General features: G+C 43.1%; 1 protein-coding gene across 1 annotated transcript in view; it reads left to right on the forward strand.

The window, feature by feature from the left end:
- The first annotated feature begins 4,201 nt into the window (after positions 1-4,201).
- The window catches only part of LOC108703756, a 44,533-nt gene continuing 31,181 nt past the window's right edge, over positions 4,202-17,553 (forward strand). Inside the window, exons 1-3 of the mRNA XM_041576352.1 lie at positions 4,202-4,237; positions 4,367-4,445; positions 7,634-9,252. Coding sequence (XP_041432286.1) covers positions 4,205-4,237; positions 4,367-4,445; positions 7,634-9,252 — 1,731 coding nt within the window. The 5' untranslated portion in view covers positions 4,202-4,204. The remainder of the gene's footprint in view (positions 4,238-4,366; positions 4,446-7,633; positions 9,253-17,553) is intronic.

Consider the following 17,553-nt stretch of genomic DNA (forward strand, 5'->3'; position numbering starts at 1 on the left):
GCCACCGGTATTTTATGTTGTAGTACCTTGGTGATTGGGCCCATGTTCCTTCTCTTCTGGAGGGTCGTTGGGGTGAGATCCATGTATATTTGGTATGGATGTGTACAAAACACCGGATTGCTTACAATTATGGCCACTTGTGAGTGATCATGGAGTGGTACAAGATTACGTCGGTAGTAGGGTCCTCCAGTCGGCATGGTTAAAGAGCTGAATGGAACCTGTCCATTTCCAGTCTGGAGGCAGGAATGTGTGGGATCAGTGACTGCAGTAATTCTAGTATGTTGAAAGATCAGTAATGCTTTCAGGCAAGCCGTGGATACAAAAGCTGTTCCACTTTAATCTATTGTCCGGGCCAGTGTGTCCTTAAATTGATATCCTAGTCTATTACTATAATAATAATATCATCTATTTTGGATTCAGCGTCCATTATAGGATGGCCAAGTTCCACTTCTTGTTAAGTTAAAACTGCTGTAATGATGTAATACACTTAAAAAAGCCCTTGGCCCGCCTCCAATCCGCTTAACCTACTTACCTATTTTTCGGCCTTCTGGGAATCGCTAGATGTGGCTCCTCCCCTTCTACAGCATTTTACGTGGCTCCACCCCTTTTGCATCCCAGACGCTCCTTTTGTTCCCACCCCCCCAACTGGCCGGTAAAAACTTTGAGAAAAGGTGGCAACCTTAGCTGGGCAAAAGAAAAAACCCACCAGCACACCCTGACCTCTCAAAGTATATTAGTCCTGTGCTCAGTAAAAAAAGGGTTCGCCACCCTTCTGATGAAGGGGCGTGCCCCCGAAACATTACTCTGCAAATAAACATGCAGGGCTGGTCATTTTCTGTTTAACCTAAGCTGGGCCCAATATACAGCTGGGTGTGGGTGTTATTTCCCATTGCAGTGTTCCCTGGCAGTTCTAGATTTGCCGAGGAGGTGCCATTATAAAGTAGAGGCCCAATGGATTCTTCCCCACACAGGTCACGTGGGATTAGGGTTGCCACCTTTTTTAAAATTCTTTACCGGCTGGTGGGGGGCTGGGACATAAAGCGGTGGACTGTGACGTCAAAATGGGCGGGCAGTGACGTCAAAAGGGGCGGGCAGTGATGTCAAAAAGGGCGGGGCCACACCACGGACGTTAAAAGAAGGGAAAAAAAAGCTAAGTTACAGGGGATTGGGGACAGGTGAGGGCTCTTTTTAATTGTATTACAAATTTACCGGCAGCTACATTGCCGGTAAATTTGTAATACCGGCCTTGGCAGGTATTTTACCGGCTAGTCCGGTAAAATACCGGCCGGGTGGCAACCCTACGTGGGATCCTAGAAAGTCTTTCCCAAGGAGGTGTCAGTGTGTGATATTTACCTCCGAGAAATTTGTACTGTGTGAGTTCCAGTTGTTTTGGTTAAAAAAAATCCTGCTGTCCTAAATTCCTACAGGTTTGCAACACCTTTCTCTTCCTCCACACATTAATGTGGCTGAGGGTGTAACATAACCAGTACCACAGTGAGTGGGAGCCTATCCTGGGTGGAAAATTACGGTTAAACTTAGGGATCCACCGAATCCACTCTTAACCCCGAATCCTTCACAAAAGATATGGCCGAATACCAAACCCTAATCCTAATTTGCATATGCAAATTTTTTACTTCCTCGTTTTGTGACAAAAAGTCACGTGATTTCCCTCTCATGCAAATTAGGATTCAGATTCGTTTTGGCCGGGCAGAAAGATTCAGCCTAATCCAAATCCTGCTGAAAACGGCCGAATCCAGGTTGAATCCCGAACGTAATTCTGAATTGAGTGCATCCCTAGTTACACTTGTGTTCTTATGTTCCAGGGCACTGGGGAGTGTAGAACAATTGGCAAACAGACACCTCACAGCTGGGACTAAGGAGAGTAAAGCCGGGAGAGACTCTGCAGCTGCACCCTGTCTGCTTGTCCCCCTCACTGTGAGTTTAGCATATTCTCTGCTACATTTAACTAGGGAAAGTCCAAGCAAATAGCCAGTAGAACAGGGACTTCTGTTGCATCCTGGGATTTGTAGTGCAGCTGTGCCTTTATACCGTTAAATCCTTGACAGAAAACTACATCTCCCAGAAGAGCACCAGCAGGAGGGTCACATGATGCGTGACAGCCTCAGCAGACATTTCAGGAGAACAGGAGTATCACGTGACAAGGCAAAGCCAATCAGAGTGACCGCTGCTCCTGAGCAAGGATTGGAGGTGTGGCTTGTCAGGCAGAGATTACACAGGTAGGTAGAAGAAGCTTGCGGCTGATTGAGCAGGTAGGATTTCCTTGTGGAGTAATATTATTGTGTCTGGGTAAGTCCAGTGTGACTGCAATGGGGCATTCTGTCTGTCTTGTCATGTTTCATGGCTGGGATGTTACATACACAGCACTTACATACAAGTGTTTACAGCTCAGTGACTTGTACTGACCCACGGGCAAGTCTTGTAGTTCAACATCACCCCTGTCTGGCACATTTATCCCACTGCAGAGACAACAATGGTGACATAGTGGGGCTCATTTATTAACGCAGCGCAGCGCTAAAAAGAGCGCAGTGGCCAGACATTTGCCCAGCGCATGCGAGTATTTAATAATGTAGCGCACGATACCTTAACAGTGCGATTTGTGCGCTAATGTAGACACAAGACAGGTGCGACGTGTGAAACTGCGTATCAGCTGTCGCAGTGCTTATAATAAATTGTGCGCACAGGAAGATACCGCAAAGGTAAGGATTAGTTGTGCTCATGTATGAATGCACTGCTTTAATTAGTTGCGTCACATATTGCGCATATTGCGTTCACTTAGACGCATCTGCATTTGTTTCTGTGCTAATATTTGTTTGGTTGCAAAGGTGTTTAGCCTACCTGATACCCTTAAAGGAACCTTGGTCAATATAAACATGTTGGGTGGAAGGCGTGGTTAATATGCACTTTACAAGGGTTGTTCATCTTGAATATACTAGCGCAGCTGGGCAGGAATGCGCATTTTGAAGAGCGTTACTATTACGCCACGAAGAGGCAGGCGTAAAAATTGTGGTGCTGTTGCCCGGGTGCAGTTTTGCACATATACAGACGCAAATCTGCGACGGCCGCAGTGCAAGCGCATTGTAGCCACGCCCACAGCCACGCCCCTAACAACCACGGCATCGTTTGCGACATAAATGCCCAATCTTTTGCGCAATGCGCATAAACAAAACCATCGCAAAAGCTCTGTGTTATGCGCAATATCACGCAAATATATTAGCGATCACGCTTGTGATGGCGCAGACAACCTTTTGCGTCCACTTATGCGCTGCGCTGCTTTAATAAATGAGCCCCAGTGTTACTGCTCATGTCTTTCATTTGCACATAAGGGTACGACTGTTATTGATAGATTTGTATAATGAAACCAAACATCTGCCCTCCCCCCTCCCTTTACAAAAAGGTTACGCTCTGGGCACGTTTCACCACTGCCGACCTCTAGTGGAGTCTTTCCCAGCAGTAACTGGGCGTGTCCTAACGGTCCCTGCCAGAAGCACAGTAGGAGGGGGACAGCCAATCACAGCCCTGCAGTCACACAAGCACAGACAGGCTTCAGTTCCCTATCAGGTCCTGCTAGCTGCTGATTGGTTCCTGTCCTACAGTGCAGTGAGCTGAGTGCACAGCCTGGGAATTCAGGGAGCAGCAAGTGGAAGAAAAGGGAGGGATTATTAGGGGTTTTGCAGAAATATTCAATAAATCAGCCTGAAACACTACTTTTTTAAGCACAATTCTTCTGTATCTAAATAAGTATAAAGTGCTGGTACATTCTTATTTTTTACACAAAATGTCTCCTTTAAATTCCAGGGTCAGTTCCAGGTCAGTCCCTCCCACAAGGAGCCAATGGGAATGTGGGAGGAAGCGAGTGACACAGGGATGAAGGGGAAGAAGAAGAAGAAGGATAAAAATGAGGAGGAGGAGGAGCGGGGGAAGAAGGAGAGAATGGTGAATCTGACACTGGAGATGATCTATCTGCTGACTGGAGAGGTGAGGGGCACTGTGACTGGCACACTGACAAGAGACTGTCTGTCTGTACAAAGGGGGTCTCTCTGCAGCTCAAACACCATTCTCTCTTCCTTTCAATATTTAGCACTACATCCCTAGGAAGAAGTCAGATGATGGGGGGGCCCTGCATGCCCCTGGCTCCGTCATACAGAAGGAAAATAACAAGAATGACAAGAAGATCCTGGAACTCATGTCCAACATCATCCAGCTGCTGACTGGAGAGGTGGGTACAGCGGCCCCTTATTGTTTAGTAACAGTGGATGATAATCCCTTTCTCTGGCTGGGGGATGACTGGAACATTGTGTGTGACAGGTTGCCATAAGGACTCATCATGTTTCCATCTATTTTTTAGGAGTGGGATTATATAAAAAGAAACAAGAACCTTTACAGGGAAGGGATAAAGGAGGAGCTCCAACAGCTCTGCCCACTGGGTGAGTAATGGGTACAGGGCACACAATACTAGAACTTTGTGTATAACAGAGCATTTTAAAGGAGACATATAGGATAAATGAAAAAACCCTAATTTCGTAGGCAATTATAAGTAATATATGGTGTTGCTTTTACATGGTGCTAAAAATTAATATTATCTTTAAAAACAGCCCCTTTATTGGAGCTCCCTATAGATGTTCTCTGGTCCCTGTCTGTGATTCAAATGAGGGGTGGGCGTGTCCTAACGGTCCCTGCCAGAAGCACAGTAGGAGGGGGACAGCCAATCACAGCCCTGCAGTCACACAAGCACAGACAGGCTTCAGTTCCCTATCAGGTCCTGCTAGCTGCTGATTGGTTCCTGTCCTACAGTGCAGTGAGCTGAGTGCACAGCCTGGGAATTCAGGGAGCAGCAAGTGGAAGAGAAGGGAGGGATTATTAGGGTTTTTGCAGAAATATTCAATAAATCAGCCTGAAACACTACTTTTTTAAGCACAATTCTTCTATATCTAAATGAGTGTAATACACTGGTACATTCTTATTTTTTACACAAAATGTCTCCTTTAAAAGAAACAGCACAAGGACTGTCTTTGAACTATAGTAGCCAAAATATTATGGGAGTACAGTAGACTTTAAAGGCAGAGACACACGCTGCTATTTCGGGAGATTAGTTGCCCAGCGACAAATCGCTTCTTCTTCGGGCAACTAATCTCCCTGAACTGCCTTCCCGCTGGCTAGAATGTAAATCACGGGCAAAGTGGCAGTCGGATCTCTTCGACTTTCCGAAGTCGGCCAAAGTTTCCTCGTGAGGCAACTTCTCCCAAAATAGCAGCATGTGCTCTTACCTTAAAGAGTTCTTGTCAAAATGTGAGTCTATTCTATCGTGAGTGGGAAGCCAGCAGCTTGGTTGACCTGACAGGGAACTGAAACTCTTTTCCTGTATGAAAGTAGAGCCAAATTTAAATGAAGCCCTGTGTGTTATTTATACTATACCACATGATGTGGATGATTTTTTTTATCAATGTTACTTAGGAACAGAATATATTCAAACAGTTTCCCTTGTTAGGAACAAAGGTTTGGAAGAGTTTATCTTCAAGCTTTTCCTTCTCCCCAGAGGCTTCAGATCATCTCTCCTCTACAGACACAATTTGGCACTGGCCAAATTTGCATGTGGGCAGTAAGTAACCCATAGCAACCAATCAGTGACTGGCTTTTTCAGCCAGCTACAGGTTGAACAATGAAAGCAAACATTTGATTGGTTGCCATGGGTTATTGTCCAGTGTTTATAATTGAGCCCCAATGACTTCTGCAGTGTGACTGAACTCATCTCCTGGGCAGAAGTGTAGAATTAAAACATGGGGGTATTGTTGAGGTGGGAATTAGGAGAGAATGGTTTATGGGGAGGGTGAAAGTGGTATATGGGGAGGTCTGGGAATGGTTGAGACAGGGAGATGGGAGGATGAGGGAATTGTAAATGACACCAACGTGAATGACATCATGCGTTAAAGATGTGTCACCTATTTTGGCCCCGGGTTTTAAAGGGATACTGTCATGGGAAAAAACTTTTTTTTCAAAATGAATCGGTTAATAGTGCTGCTCCAGCAGAATTTTGCGCTGAAATCCATTTCTCAAAAGAGGAAACAGATTTTTTTATATTCAATTTTGAAATCTGACATGGGGCTAGACATATTGTCAATTTCCCAGCTGCCCCAAGTCATGTGACTTGTGCTCTGATAAACTTAAATCACTCTTTACTGTTGGAGTGATATCACCCCCTCCCTTCCTCCCCCCCAGCAGCCAAACAAAAGAACAATGGGAAGGTAACCAGATAGCAGCTCCCTAACACAAGATAACAGCTGCCTGGTAGATCTAAGAACAACACTCAATAGTAAAATCCCATGTCCCACTGAGACACATTCAGTTACATTGAGAAGGAAAAACAGCAGCCTGCCAGAAAGCATTTCTCTCCTAAAGTGCAGTCACAAGTCACATGACCAGGGGCAGCTGGGAAACTGACAAAATGTCTAGCCCCATGTCAGATTTCAAAATTGAATATAAAAAAATCTGTTTGCTCTTTTAAGAAATGGATTTCAGTGCAGAATTCTGCTGGAGCAGCACTATTAACTGATGTGTTTTGAAAAAAACATGTTTTCCGATGACAGGATCCCCTTACAGTCACATTTATGGCTTAAAGTGGCCATACACATAGAGATCCACTTGTATTGTGATTTCACCAAACAAGCGGATCTCTCATCGATATGCCCACCTTGAGGGGGGCGATATCGAGCTGATCTGATCATAGGCTCTAGAGCCCAACAATCGGATCATAATGGCCGGTCGGATCGCATCAATGAACAGATGTGGTCCGCGATCTGACTGGATTTTTAATCCTGTCCGATTGACATCCGCCTGATTTACGGGCCAGATATCGGTCGGGGAAGGCCAACAGAAGGTTTCAACACACGGGCCAATGAACTGGGCTGTTATCGGCCCATGTATTCCATCTTAAGATCCGGTTTGGCCGAGTTCAAGTTTTGCATATATTGCAGCTAATCCCATCCTCCATAAAGATATTGATCAGTCACTGAGCAACTGCAGGTTTGGTGGGTATGTGGTAGGAATACAGTGAACCTTCCACAGGAGATTGAGCCGAATACTGAGCTGGATCCAGGCCCTCATTTGTATAATCAAACATGTGAAGAATTGAAAAATTCCATCAACATCACTTCTGAACAAATATATAGTTTGTTGCGAGGACGAGGAATGGAAAGGGAGTATGTTTGAGAGTGTAACACAGTACCCACAACAAACGTGGAGATAAAGAAGTGCACAGTAGGTTCTGCCCTCAAGGCCAGGGTATGAGCAACCAACTCTCACTTGGGAACAGAATGTGGCAACTGTGCTGCACGGGGGTATCTGCACACACTCAGTTGTGCTCTCTATCACTATATATTATTGGATCCAGGATGAGGGGGATTTTAAAGACCCGATATGCCAATTTTAACTTGTGTGTGGTTTCTTGTATTGACATGAATGATATTTGTGTTCTTACCAGACTGGCCTCCTGCTTCTGTTATACAGCAAATATATTCTCTTATCAATGCACTTGATACAAAACTGTTAATACTGTCTTTAGAATTGTATCTCTGTGCATGATCCGTGTGATAAAAATCAAATATTTTCTGCTTGCCAGACAGTGAATATGAAGAGAAGAGAGATATCACAGCTGATCTGGGAGGAACATTATGTTATAATAATGAGACAAGCAAGGTTGGGGCTGAAGGAACGGATTTATGTGCCGACGGAAATTCCACAAACCCTGAAATTTCTCCAGTGGAACAGCCCCCACCAGCCAATGGGATTAAAGAAGAAGTGGGTTCATGCGAAGGAGAAAGCCAATCAGATTACAGCATTAATCCACTTACAGAACAGATACAAGGAACAGATACACCTACTCCTATCATGGGATACAGCCTGAATAACAGCTTGGCAGCTAATTATATATTCAATGGTATTAATAAGCAGTCGGCTTCATGGGAAGAGAGTAACCAATCAGATTGCAGGATTAAACCACTTACAGAACAGATACAGGGAACAGATACACCTACTCCTATCATGGAATCCTTTGGCAATAATGAGAATAATGGCAATGGAGAGCAGAGCTACTGCAGGAGTAATACAGACGAGGGACCAGATACGTACGGACATAGTCACTTGCAAGATGATACCGTACCGACGGTTTCCAATCACACAGAGAGCCATAATAAGAGCAGTTGTAGTAAAGATAAAACTGATGTAGAAGAGAAACCCTTGAGCGGAGAAGACTCAGCAGTTCACTCCCAGCTCACTGTACAATACAGATGTCACGCAGGAGAGAAATTGTTCATTTGTTCCGAATGCGGCAAATGTTATAAGTCGTACCCACAGCTCAACGCGCACCAGAGAACTCACACGAAAGAGAAGCAGTTTCCTTGCTCTGAATGTGGGAAACATTTCCCCAAGCTCTCAAGCTTAAATGAACACAAGAGAATTCACACGGGAGAGAAGCCCCACACTTGCTCCGAATGTGGCAAATGCTTTACAGATTCCTCACAGCTTAGTCGCCACGCTCGGACGCACACGGGAGAGAAGCCGTTCGCTTGCCCAGAATGTGGCAAAGGTTATATATGTCGCACGTCCCTTATTATACATCAAACGACTCACAAAGAAACCAAAGCCCTTTGCTGCTCCGAGTGTGGCGAATGCTTTAAATATCGCTTTCAGCTCACTCACCACATTCGAGGTCACACGGGGGAGAAACCGTTTACTTGTTCGGAATGCGGGAAAAGTTTCCCAAACATCTCAAAACTTAAAACGCATCATAAAAGTCACAAGGAGGAGCGGCCGTTTTGTTGTTCTCAATGTGGGAAGTGTTATAAACATCACCCGGACCTTACCAACCATTACAGGATTCACACAGGGGAGAGACCGTTCATTTGTTCTGCGTGCGGCAAAAGCTTTACAAGCCGCCAAATTCTCTCGCAACATTTTCGCTGTCACACTGGGGAGAAGCCATTTACGTGTTTGGAATGCGGGAAAAGTTTTACGCGATGCTCCAGCCTAACAGAACACAAGAGAATGCACACGGGAGAGAAGCCGTATCCTTGCTCTGAATGTGGCAAGTGCTTTACTAAACGTTCCAGCCTAAAGGAACATAAGAGAATTCACACAGGGGAGAAACCATATATCTGCTCTGAGTGTGGGAAGAGTTTTATAAAATGCTCACGGCTAACTGAACATTATAGAAGTCACACCGGAGACAATCCGCATGCTTAATGTGAATGAGGGAATAGTTGTGCAGCTAAGTCCGTATGACAAAAGCCACATGGAGAGAAACCATATACTCGCTCTGAAGGGGGAAACGTTGTGCAAGAAGCTCAGATTTGACTGACCTTTGCAGAATTCATCAATTCTGGTGAATGTTATCTCCTTATAATACACAAAAGCCATGAATATCTCGTAAACTATCTCCTTATAATACACAAAAGCCATGAATATCTTGTCAATTATATCCTTATAAACGGTGACTAGTGATGTCATCAGTTATAAACGGTGAGTAGTGATGTCATTTCTGTCACATGACACACTAAAACTTGTAATATAACTTATTATAATACACAAGTTGGAAAATATGAGGATATTAGAAGTCAACTTCGGCCTCGTACTTTTATATGGTCATGAAACTCCCCGGTGACTTATAATATCCTTATATTTTACAAGAGGGGGTACTTTATTCACTATATAATGATGACTATACCCCGACCAGTGTCTTTTTTTAGCATCTAGATCTCATTTTGTTGCTGATTCTTCATTCAGTGTTGGTAGATGCTTTGAAGGGGACCAGTGTCAATAAAGGCATTTGCTGTAGCAGTGTTTATTGAAAAATAATAGAAGGAATGTGACGTGTTCCAATGCACAGTTATTTCACCTTCTGCTCTTTATATCAATAGGATATAGGTGGGGTACTTTTAATAGCGAGAGCACTTAATGTGGGGTACCTGGGGTCCACATGGACAAGCAGGGTCAATTAAACAAAATATGTGGCCTAAGGCAAAAGTAAAGCATAGGACCCAAAAAAATTTAAATGGGGGCCACTCCTGCTTTGGCACTCCCATAAGCCTTAAAGGAGAATAAGGCATAACTAAACACCCTCCGATCTTGTAGGCAATAATGAAAAATAATACTTTTAAAAATAGCCCCTTTATTGGAGCTCCCTATAGATGTTCTCTGGTCCCTGTCTGTGTTTCACATGAGGGGTGGGCGTGTCCTAATGGTCCCTGCCAGAAGCACAGTAGGAGGGGGACAGCCAATCACAGCCCTGCAGTCACACAAGCACAGACAGACTTCAGTTCCCTATCAGGTCCTGCTAGCTGCTGATTGGTTCCTGTCCTACAGTGCAGTGAGCTGAGTGCACAGCCTTGGAATTCAGGGAGCAGCAAGTGGAAGAGAAGGGAGGGATTATTAGGGTTTTTGCAGAAATATTCAATAAATCAGCCCAAAACCCCAGGCATATCAGTTAGATCACTTCTGAATTAGCCAATGAGAACTCCATTTATCACTCAAGCCAAATCCACCAAATGTTTCTTCTTTTCCGATGCTGCTTGTCTCTCTCTGTGTCTCCCTCTGTCTAACTGAAACTACAAGATAGAAATAGAAGGTGGTTGTGTGTGGATTCCATGCACAACTCCAAGCTATTAAACGTATCATGTGGGGAGAAATGAATAAATAATCAATCGTTTGCTGTTTTGTTTGCTTTGAACTCCCCATCTCCTTGTTACAATGCAGCCCCTCCATTTGCTTATGGATTCAATGGAAATAAAGTCGACTGAACTTTTCTTTGAAGGGGCTTAAAACTGAACAGGGTCTTGTGTTACGTGCAGGTGCAGAAGCAACTTAATGGTCTGAGTCACTGATGTCTGTACATATAATAAAGTGTTAGTATTTGCACAATCAATCAATCAATAATTCAATCTATAATTCAATCAATCAGTCTCTTTTATTGGCACAGACTGAGATACATCGAAGAAGGAAGGAACGTATCATTATCTGTCTGATTATGTGTTTTATATAATCGACATTTGAATAGGAGGCATCAAATAAAATGAGCTTGTGCCCCAAATTGTATTTCATGAGCTGTGAGTCCAACCCTATTTCAGGTAAAAACTGTAACTAGACTCTACAGTTATATAGAGAGCAGGGTCGGACTGGGGGGCCCGGGGCTGCCTCAGGGCTCAGTGTCCCGATAGCCCAGTCCGAACCCAGATAGAGAGTAAATACAGTTACAGCCATCCCCCAGTATTATAAAGGATAATGTACCCCCTACTGTAAATGATAAGGATATTAGAAGTCACTGAGGGGTTGTTCTGTGACCATATAAAGGCACAAGGCTGCAGGCTGAGTTATACAAGAACTCTGAGTATCACTCATGTATTATAAGGGATAATGTACCCCCTACTGTAAATGATAAGGATATTAGAAGTCACTGAGGGGTTGTTCTGTGACCATATAAAGGCACAAGGCTGCAGGCTGAGTTATACAGGGAACTCTGAGTATCACTCATGTATTATAAGGGATAATGTACCCCCTACTGTAAATGATAAGGATATTAGAAGTCACTGAGGGGTTGTTCTGTGACCATATAAAGGCACAAGGCTGCAGGCTGAGTTATACAGGGAACTCTGAGTATCATTCATGTATTATAAGGGATAATGTACCCCCTACTGTAAATGATAAGGATATTAGAAGTCACTGAGGGGTTGTTCTGTGACCATATAAAGGCACAAGGCTGCAGGCTGAGTTATACAGGGAACTCTGAGTATCACTCATGTATTATAAAGGATAATGTACCCCCTACTGTAAATGATAAGGATATTAGAAGTCACTGAGGGGTTGTTCTGTGACCAAATAAAGGCACAAGGCTGCAGGCTGAGTTATACAGGGAACTCTGAGTATCACTCATGTATTATAAGGGATAATGTACCCCCTACTGTAAATGATAAGGATATTAGAAGTCACTGAGGGGTTGTTCTGTGACCATATAAAGGCACAAGGCTGCAGGCTGAGTTATACAGGGAACTCTGAGTATCACTCATGTATTATAAGGGATAATGTAGCCCCTACTGTAAATGATAAGGATATTAGAAGTCACTGAGGGGTTGTTCTGTGACCATATAAAGGCACAAGGCTGCAGGCTGAGTTATACAGGGAACTCTGAGTATCACTCATGTATTATAAGGGATAATGTACCCCCTACTGTAAATGATAAGGATATTAGAAGTCACTGAGGGGTTGTTCTGTGACCATATAAAGGCACAAGGCTACAGGCTGAGTTATACAGGGAACTCATGTATTATAAGGGATAATGTACCCCCTACTGTAGTCGTCTCAGTGACTTCTAATATCCTTATCATTTAAAGTAATTATCCATGCTCTCATCATGTCCCGTGGAGACTACTGGAACACATTTCCCTGTGAATCACCTGTATAAATTGATTCCACTCCAGTGGATCTGAACACCCCTCCTCCCAAAATGGCTGCCAGTGTGTGCCAATACCTGCCCTGAGTAACTGTTATACACAGAATCCACGTCAACATTCTTATACTCAACAACCACCTCATTAATTACAGAGTGCGGCACATTCACTCTGCTCATAATCTCCTCATTATCTTCACTTCATACTTCCCACTCCCCCATCCAGGAGTATTAATGTACTTTACCAATGTTCTGGAACCCCCTTCCTCCTCTCATCAATCTCTCCCAGAACCTCCAGGCCTTCAAACCCATGTGTTTATCCAGTGTTGCATAAAGCCCACCTACACCTGGGCCACTGTGACCAAATTACACCACTGGCCCTCTCTCTTTTTACCCCTCAATGGTTTTTTCTCCTTATTCATCCTTTTCTTTCTCTGCCATCACTGCTCTACTTACTGTTATTATTACTCACAGCTTTCTCTCTCTGTTCATTATGTCTGTGTGACATGGGCTGGGGATGGGAATGGCCAAATGGCAGAACGTTTGGGGACCTCTGGTGTAAGATGATGATTGGCAGTGACAATCAGGTGGTAAGATAGACCGCACCCCTTGGGGGCCTCATGATAATCATATTACAGGGGGGACAGTTTTGTGTGTCGGGATGGAGGTGTCACACTATTCCAAAAGGGGTTGAGGCCCACGTGCAGTCTCGCCGGGGCTATTGAGGATTGGCCTCCATAAAATGGGGCACAAATGCCATAATTAATTCCTTAAAGGAGAAGGAAGTCCTTTTTTACTTGGGGTGGAAAATGTTAGGTACCCCCAAGTGATTGTATTTACTTACCTGACACCCCGGGCCTGTGCTCCAATCAGCAGAAAAGTGCACCGGCCTGGGGTTCTTCCAACGATCACCACGGAGCCATCCTCTTCCGGCTTCTTCTCGTGGCTGCTCATGTGCAGAAAAGTTCTGCTGAAATAGTACAGTCCCCCCAAACACAATTGTCAGGAATGTCACTGTACCCTCTAGCCATACGGTTTGACTGGAAACAGGGGCCCAAACCAGGGGCACTAACCCAGTGCATTTTAAAGGAGACATTTAGGATAAATGAAAAAATACAAATTTTGTAGGCAATTATAAGTAATATATGGTGTTGCTTTTAGATGGTGCTAAACAGTAATATTATCTTTAAAAATAGCCCCGTTATTGGAGCTCCCTATAGATGTTCTCTGGTCCCTGACTGTGTTTCAAATGAGGGATGGGCGTGTCCCTGCCAGAAGCACAGTAGGAGGGGGACAGCCAATCACAGCCCTGCAGTCACACAAACAGGCTTCAGTTCCCTATCAGGTCCTGCTAGCTGCTGATTGGTTCCTGTTCTACAGTGCAGTGAGCTGAGTGCACAGCCTGGGAATTCAGGGAGCAGCAAGTGGAAGAGAAGGGAGGGATTATTAGGGTTTTTGCAGAAATATTCAATAAATCAGCCTCAAACACTACTTTTTTTTAAAGAAAACATTTGCATATAGAAGAATTGTGCTCAAAAAAGTAGATTATTTAGCTTTTTATTCAACAGCTCTCCAGTTTGCAGTGTTAGCAATCTGGTTGCTAGGGTCCAAAATACCCTAGCAACCATGCATTGATTTAAATGACAATATAGAACATTAATAGGGGAGGGTCAGAACAGTATAATTAGTAATAAAAAGTAGCAATAACAATAAATGAGGATTTGTTTTTAGATGGGGGTCAGAGTTAGACCCCCTTTGAATGCTAGAAAGAGTCAGGAAAAGAAGGCAAATAATTCATAAACTATAAAAAATAAAGACCAATTGAAAATTAGCTTTGAATTGGCCATTCTATAACATACTAGAAGTTAACTTAGCCACTTTAACCTACTAATTCCATAGCAATGTCTCTTTTCATAGAAGAAAGCATTTTTTATACTGGTGTAGGCACCAGTCGGTGCATCGTTGAGGGTTAATTAATCCCAATCAGCCCCAGTTCTTACCTTGATACAAAGCTCTGTACTGTTTCCCATGGTCAGACGTGGCAAAGAGTCAACTGAAAGGACAGACTAGGATTTCCCATCACATTGAGGGAGTTAAGATATGGCCGACTTGGGTCTATAAAACTGCTCTAGGAACCCGCACTTCTCACACTGTTTTTGTAGGTTCTCATTGTTGTCTACTTGCATCAGTACTGGGGAAGAATGGATACAACTACTCCAGGGGATGATGCGAATACAAATGGGCCCGGGTTTTGGCCCAACGTGGACTTACTTTGACTCACGATTCCTTGGATTCACTGGGCACAGATCAGAAAAAGAAAAGACAGACACAGCCTCTGTTGGTTTCTAAAGAACTGGACAGCAGAATGTCCTTTTAATCCTTTGTGTACATGTCTAGGCCACTTCAAGGCAACACAGCAATAAAACTACACACAAAATTCGACAGAGCGCCTCAAGCAGAATTCTTTAAAACTAGATTTTAGTACATTTTTGGAAATGTTTTCCAGGACATTATCTTGAATATTCACATGACAATAACACACAAATACTTGTGAATAGCAAACGCAGGGCATCGGAGGTCACATCCATGCCCTACAGTGATTATATAATGCCATACATTTTAATACTTGCAAAAAAGTGAAGGTTCCATTCGCTAATACTGGCACAAGCTCAGAACAGTCTCTATCTGCTGCCCCTGTTACATGAGATGGAAAGTCTGGAAAGTGCCTATTTTGTTACCATATCTTACAACCTAATCTTGTAGGCGATAATGAATCATATATGATGCTGGTTTTATTTTGGGCTAAAAAATTATCCGTATCTTTAAAAATAGCCTCTTTATTGGAGCTCCCTATAGATGTTCTCTGGTCCCTGTTTCAAATGAGGGGTGGGCGTGTCCTAATGGTCCCTGCCAGAAGCACAGTAGGAGGGGGACAGCCAATCACAGCCCTGCAGTCACACAAGCACAGACAGGCTTCAGTTCCCTATCAGGTCCTGCTAGCTGCTGATTGGTTCCTGTCCTACAGTGCAGTGAGCGGAGTGCATAGCCTGGGAAAGGAGGCAGTGGCAGCAGCAGCAAGTGGAACAGATGGGTGTGGCTAGTAGGAATTTTGCATTCCTTCTATATTTAAGAATATTTTACTGGCACATTCTTGTTTTATTCCACAATACAGTATATCTCTTTTAAATCAAACCATTTTTATTGGTTAAATCTCTCCTTGAAATATAAATATTCAGCCTCAATCTCACCTTATTTAGCTTTTAAACGGGGCTTTCGCAATTAAAGCACATTAGCATTCTCCCCAAAACCCTCCCTGAGTGCCCTTCAGACTGAGACCCCGTACCACTTTTCCAGCCCTTCCACCCTGCCTACAACTGCTTTATAGGCAAGCCTAGTCATTTCCCATTGGTCTTCGTTTTACAATTACATAGTTAAATTGGGTTGAAAAAGGTTCAGGTTCAACCCCTCCAGGAAACCCAGAATCCATACACACACCCCTCCATACACTCACATATATCTCACATATATATACATATATACACAGACACACACACAGACACACACACAGACACACACATACACATATATATATATATATATACATATAAATACACATATATATATATATATATATATATATATATATATATATACATATACATACACACACATACATACATACATACACATACACATACATACATATACATATATACACACATATATATATATATATATATATAATATATACACACACACACACATATACACACACATATATATATATATATATATATATATATATATATATATATATATATATATATATATATATATATATATATATATATATATATATATATATATATATATATATATACATACACACACAAAATATCTATATACACCAATATCTATACTTATTGTAAATTTTAGTATCACAATAGCCTTTGATATTATGTCTGTCCAAGAAATCATCCAAGTCCCTCTTATAGTCATTAACTGAATCAGCATCACAACATCACCCGGCAGTGCATTCCCCAACCTCACTGTCCTCCTTTGGTCAGTAATTTACTTTCCTAAGCAGGTCAGAAACTACAGGCGCACTTTCTGGGGGTGTGTGTAAGTATGAGAACTTTGCAAGCAGCTTTGGGAGCAAATTAATGATTGGAAGTTGGTGGTGGTGAAGGGGAGAATAAGTTTGTAACATCTGGCAGGGAGTGATTGTGGTGGCACGCTGGGCCATGTTCCATTCCTTAGGCACAACTACTACTTGGCCTGGCTTTGTTATTTAAGTGGTATGTTTTGAGGTAAAGTAACATAGGCGGCACAAATATGCGTCAGACTTTACATCCCATGCCAACAACTTGGAACCAATTGTGCTGGCAAGTTACACAACGCTGCACGTTTCCCTCGTTCCATGCAAATGAAGGTCTTTGCCAAGTTACTGGTTGTTCCATACCAGTTCCGGGCAAGGATGGGTTTATAGGGAGGTTGACACTCTTACAGTTATTACTCCCACTTCCCCTCAACCATTTCCACAACTGTTACCCAAGTAAAGCTGGTCATAGACGCAAATATCTTCCCCATCTCCCGACCTGACAAAGCCGGTGACAGTCTCCCTCTGATATCATCAGATCAGCAATACATGCAGAGATATAAGCAGCGGCCGACAGAAATGTTTTAACCCGGCTGATCGTCCAAATGACCGATCTCAGTGGGACGAAAAATGTCGGGACTCTCCACACGCGGTCTGAAAATCATACAAATCGAGGATTTGTACGGACCGGATCTTTGCGTCTATAGCCAGCTTTAGAGGCAGAAGATAAAAAAAACCCCAGATATAAACAATCACAATAATAACACTGCACCAGATATGCCCACTTGTACCAAACTTGGTGCTTTTCATTTCCCACGCTACAGACTCTATGTTAATAACTATTAATATAGGAACACAGCTAATATTATATAAGAATAAACACCAAAGGTACAGAGTTCACGGATGTACATGATGCCAGAGGGTTTTTTAAATCTACAGCTAAACCCAGCACTGACCAATGATTTTACGGACACCGCAATACAGACAACTCTGAAAGGAGATG

Source organism: Xenopus laevis, chromosome 9_10L, assembly GCF_017654675.1.
Source record: "Xenopus laevis strain J_2021 chromosome 9_10L, Xenopus_laevis_v10.1, whole genome shotgun sequence".
Classification (NCBI taxonomy): domain Eukaryota; kingdom Metazoa; phylum Chordata; class Amphibia; order Anura; family Pipidae; genus Xenopus; species Xenopus laevis.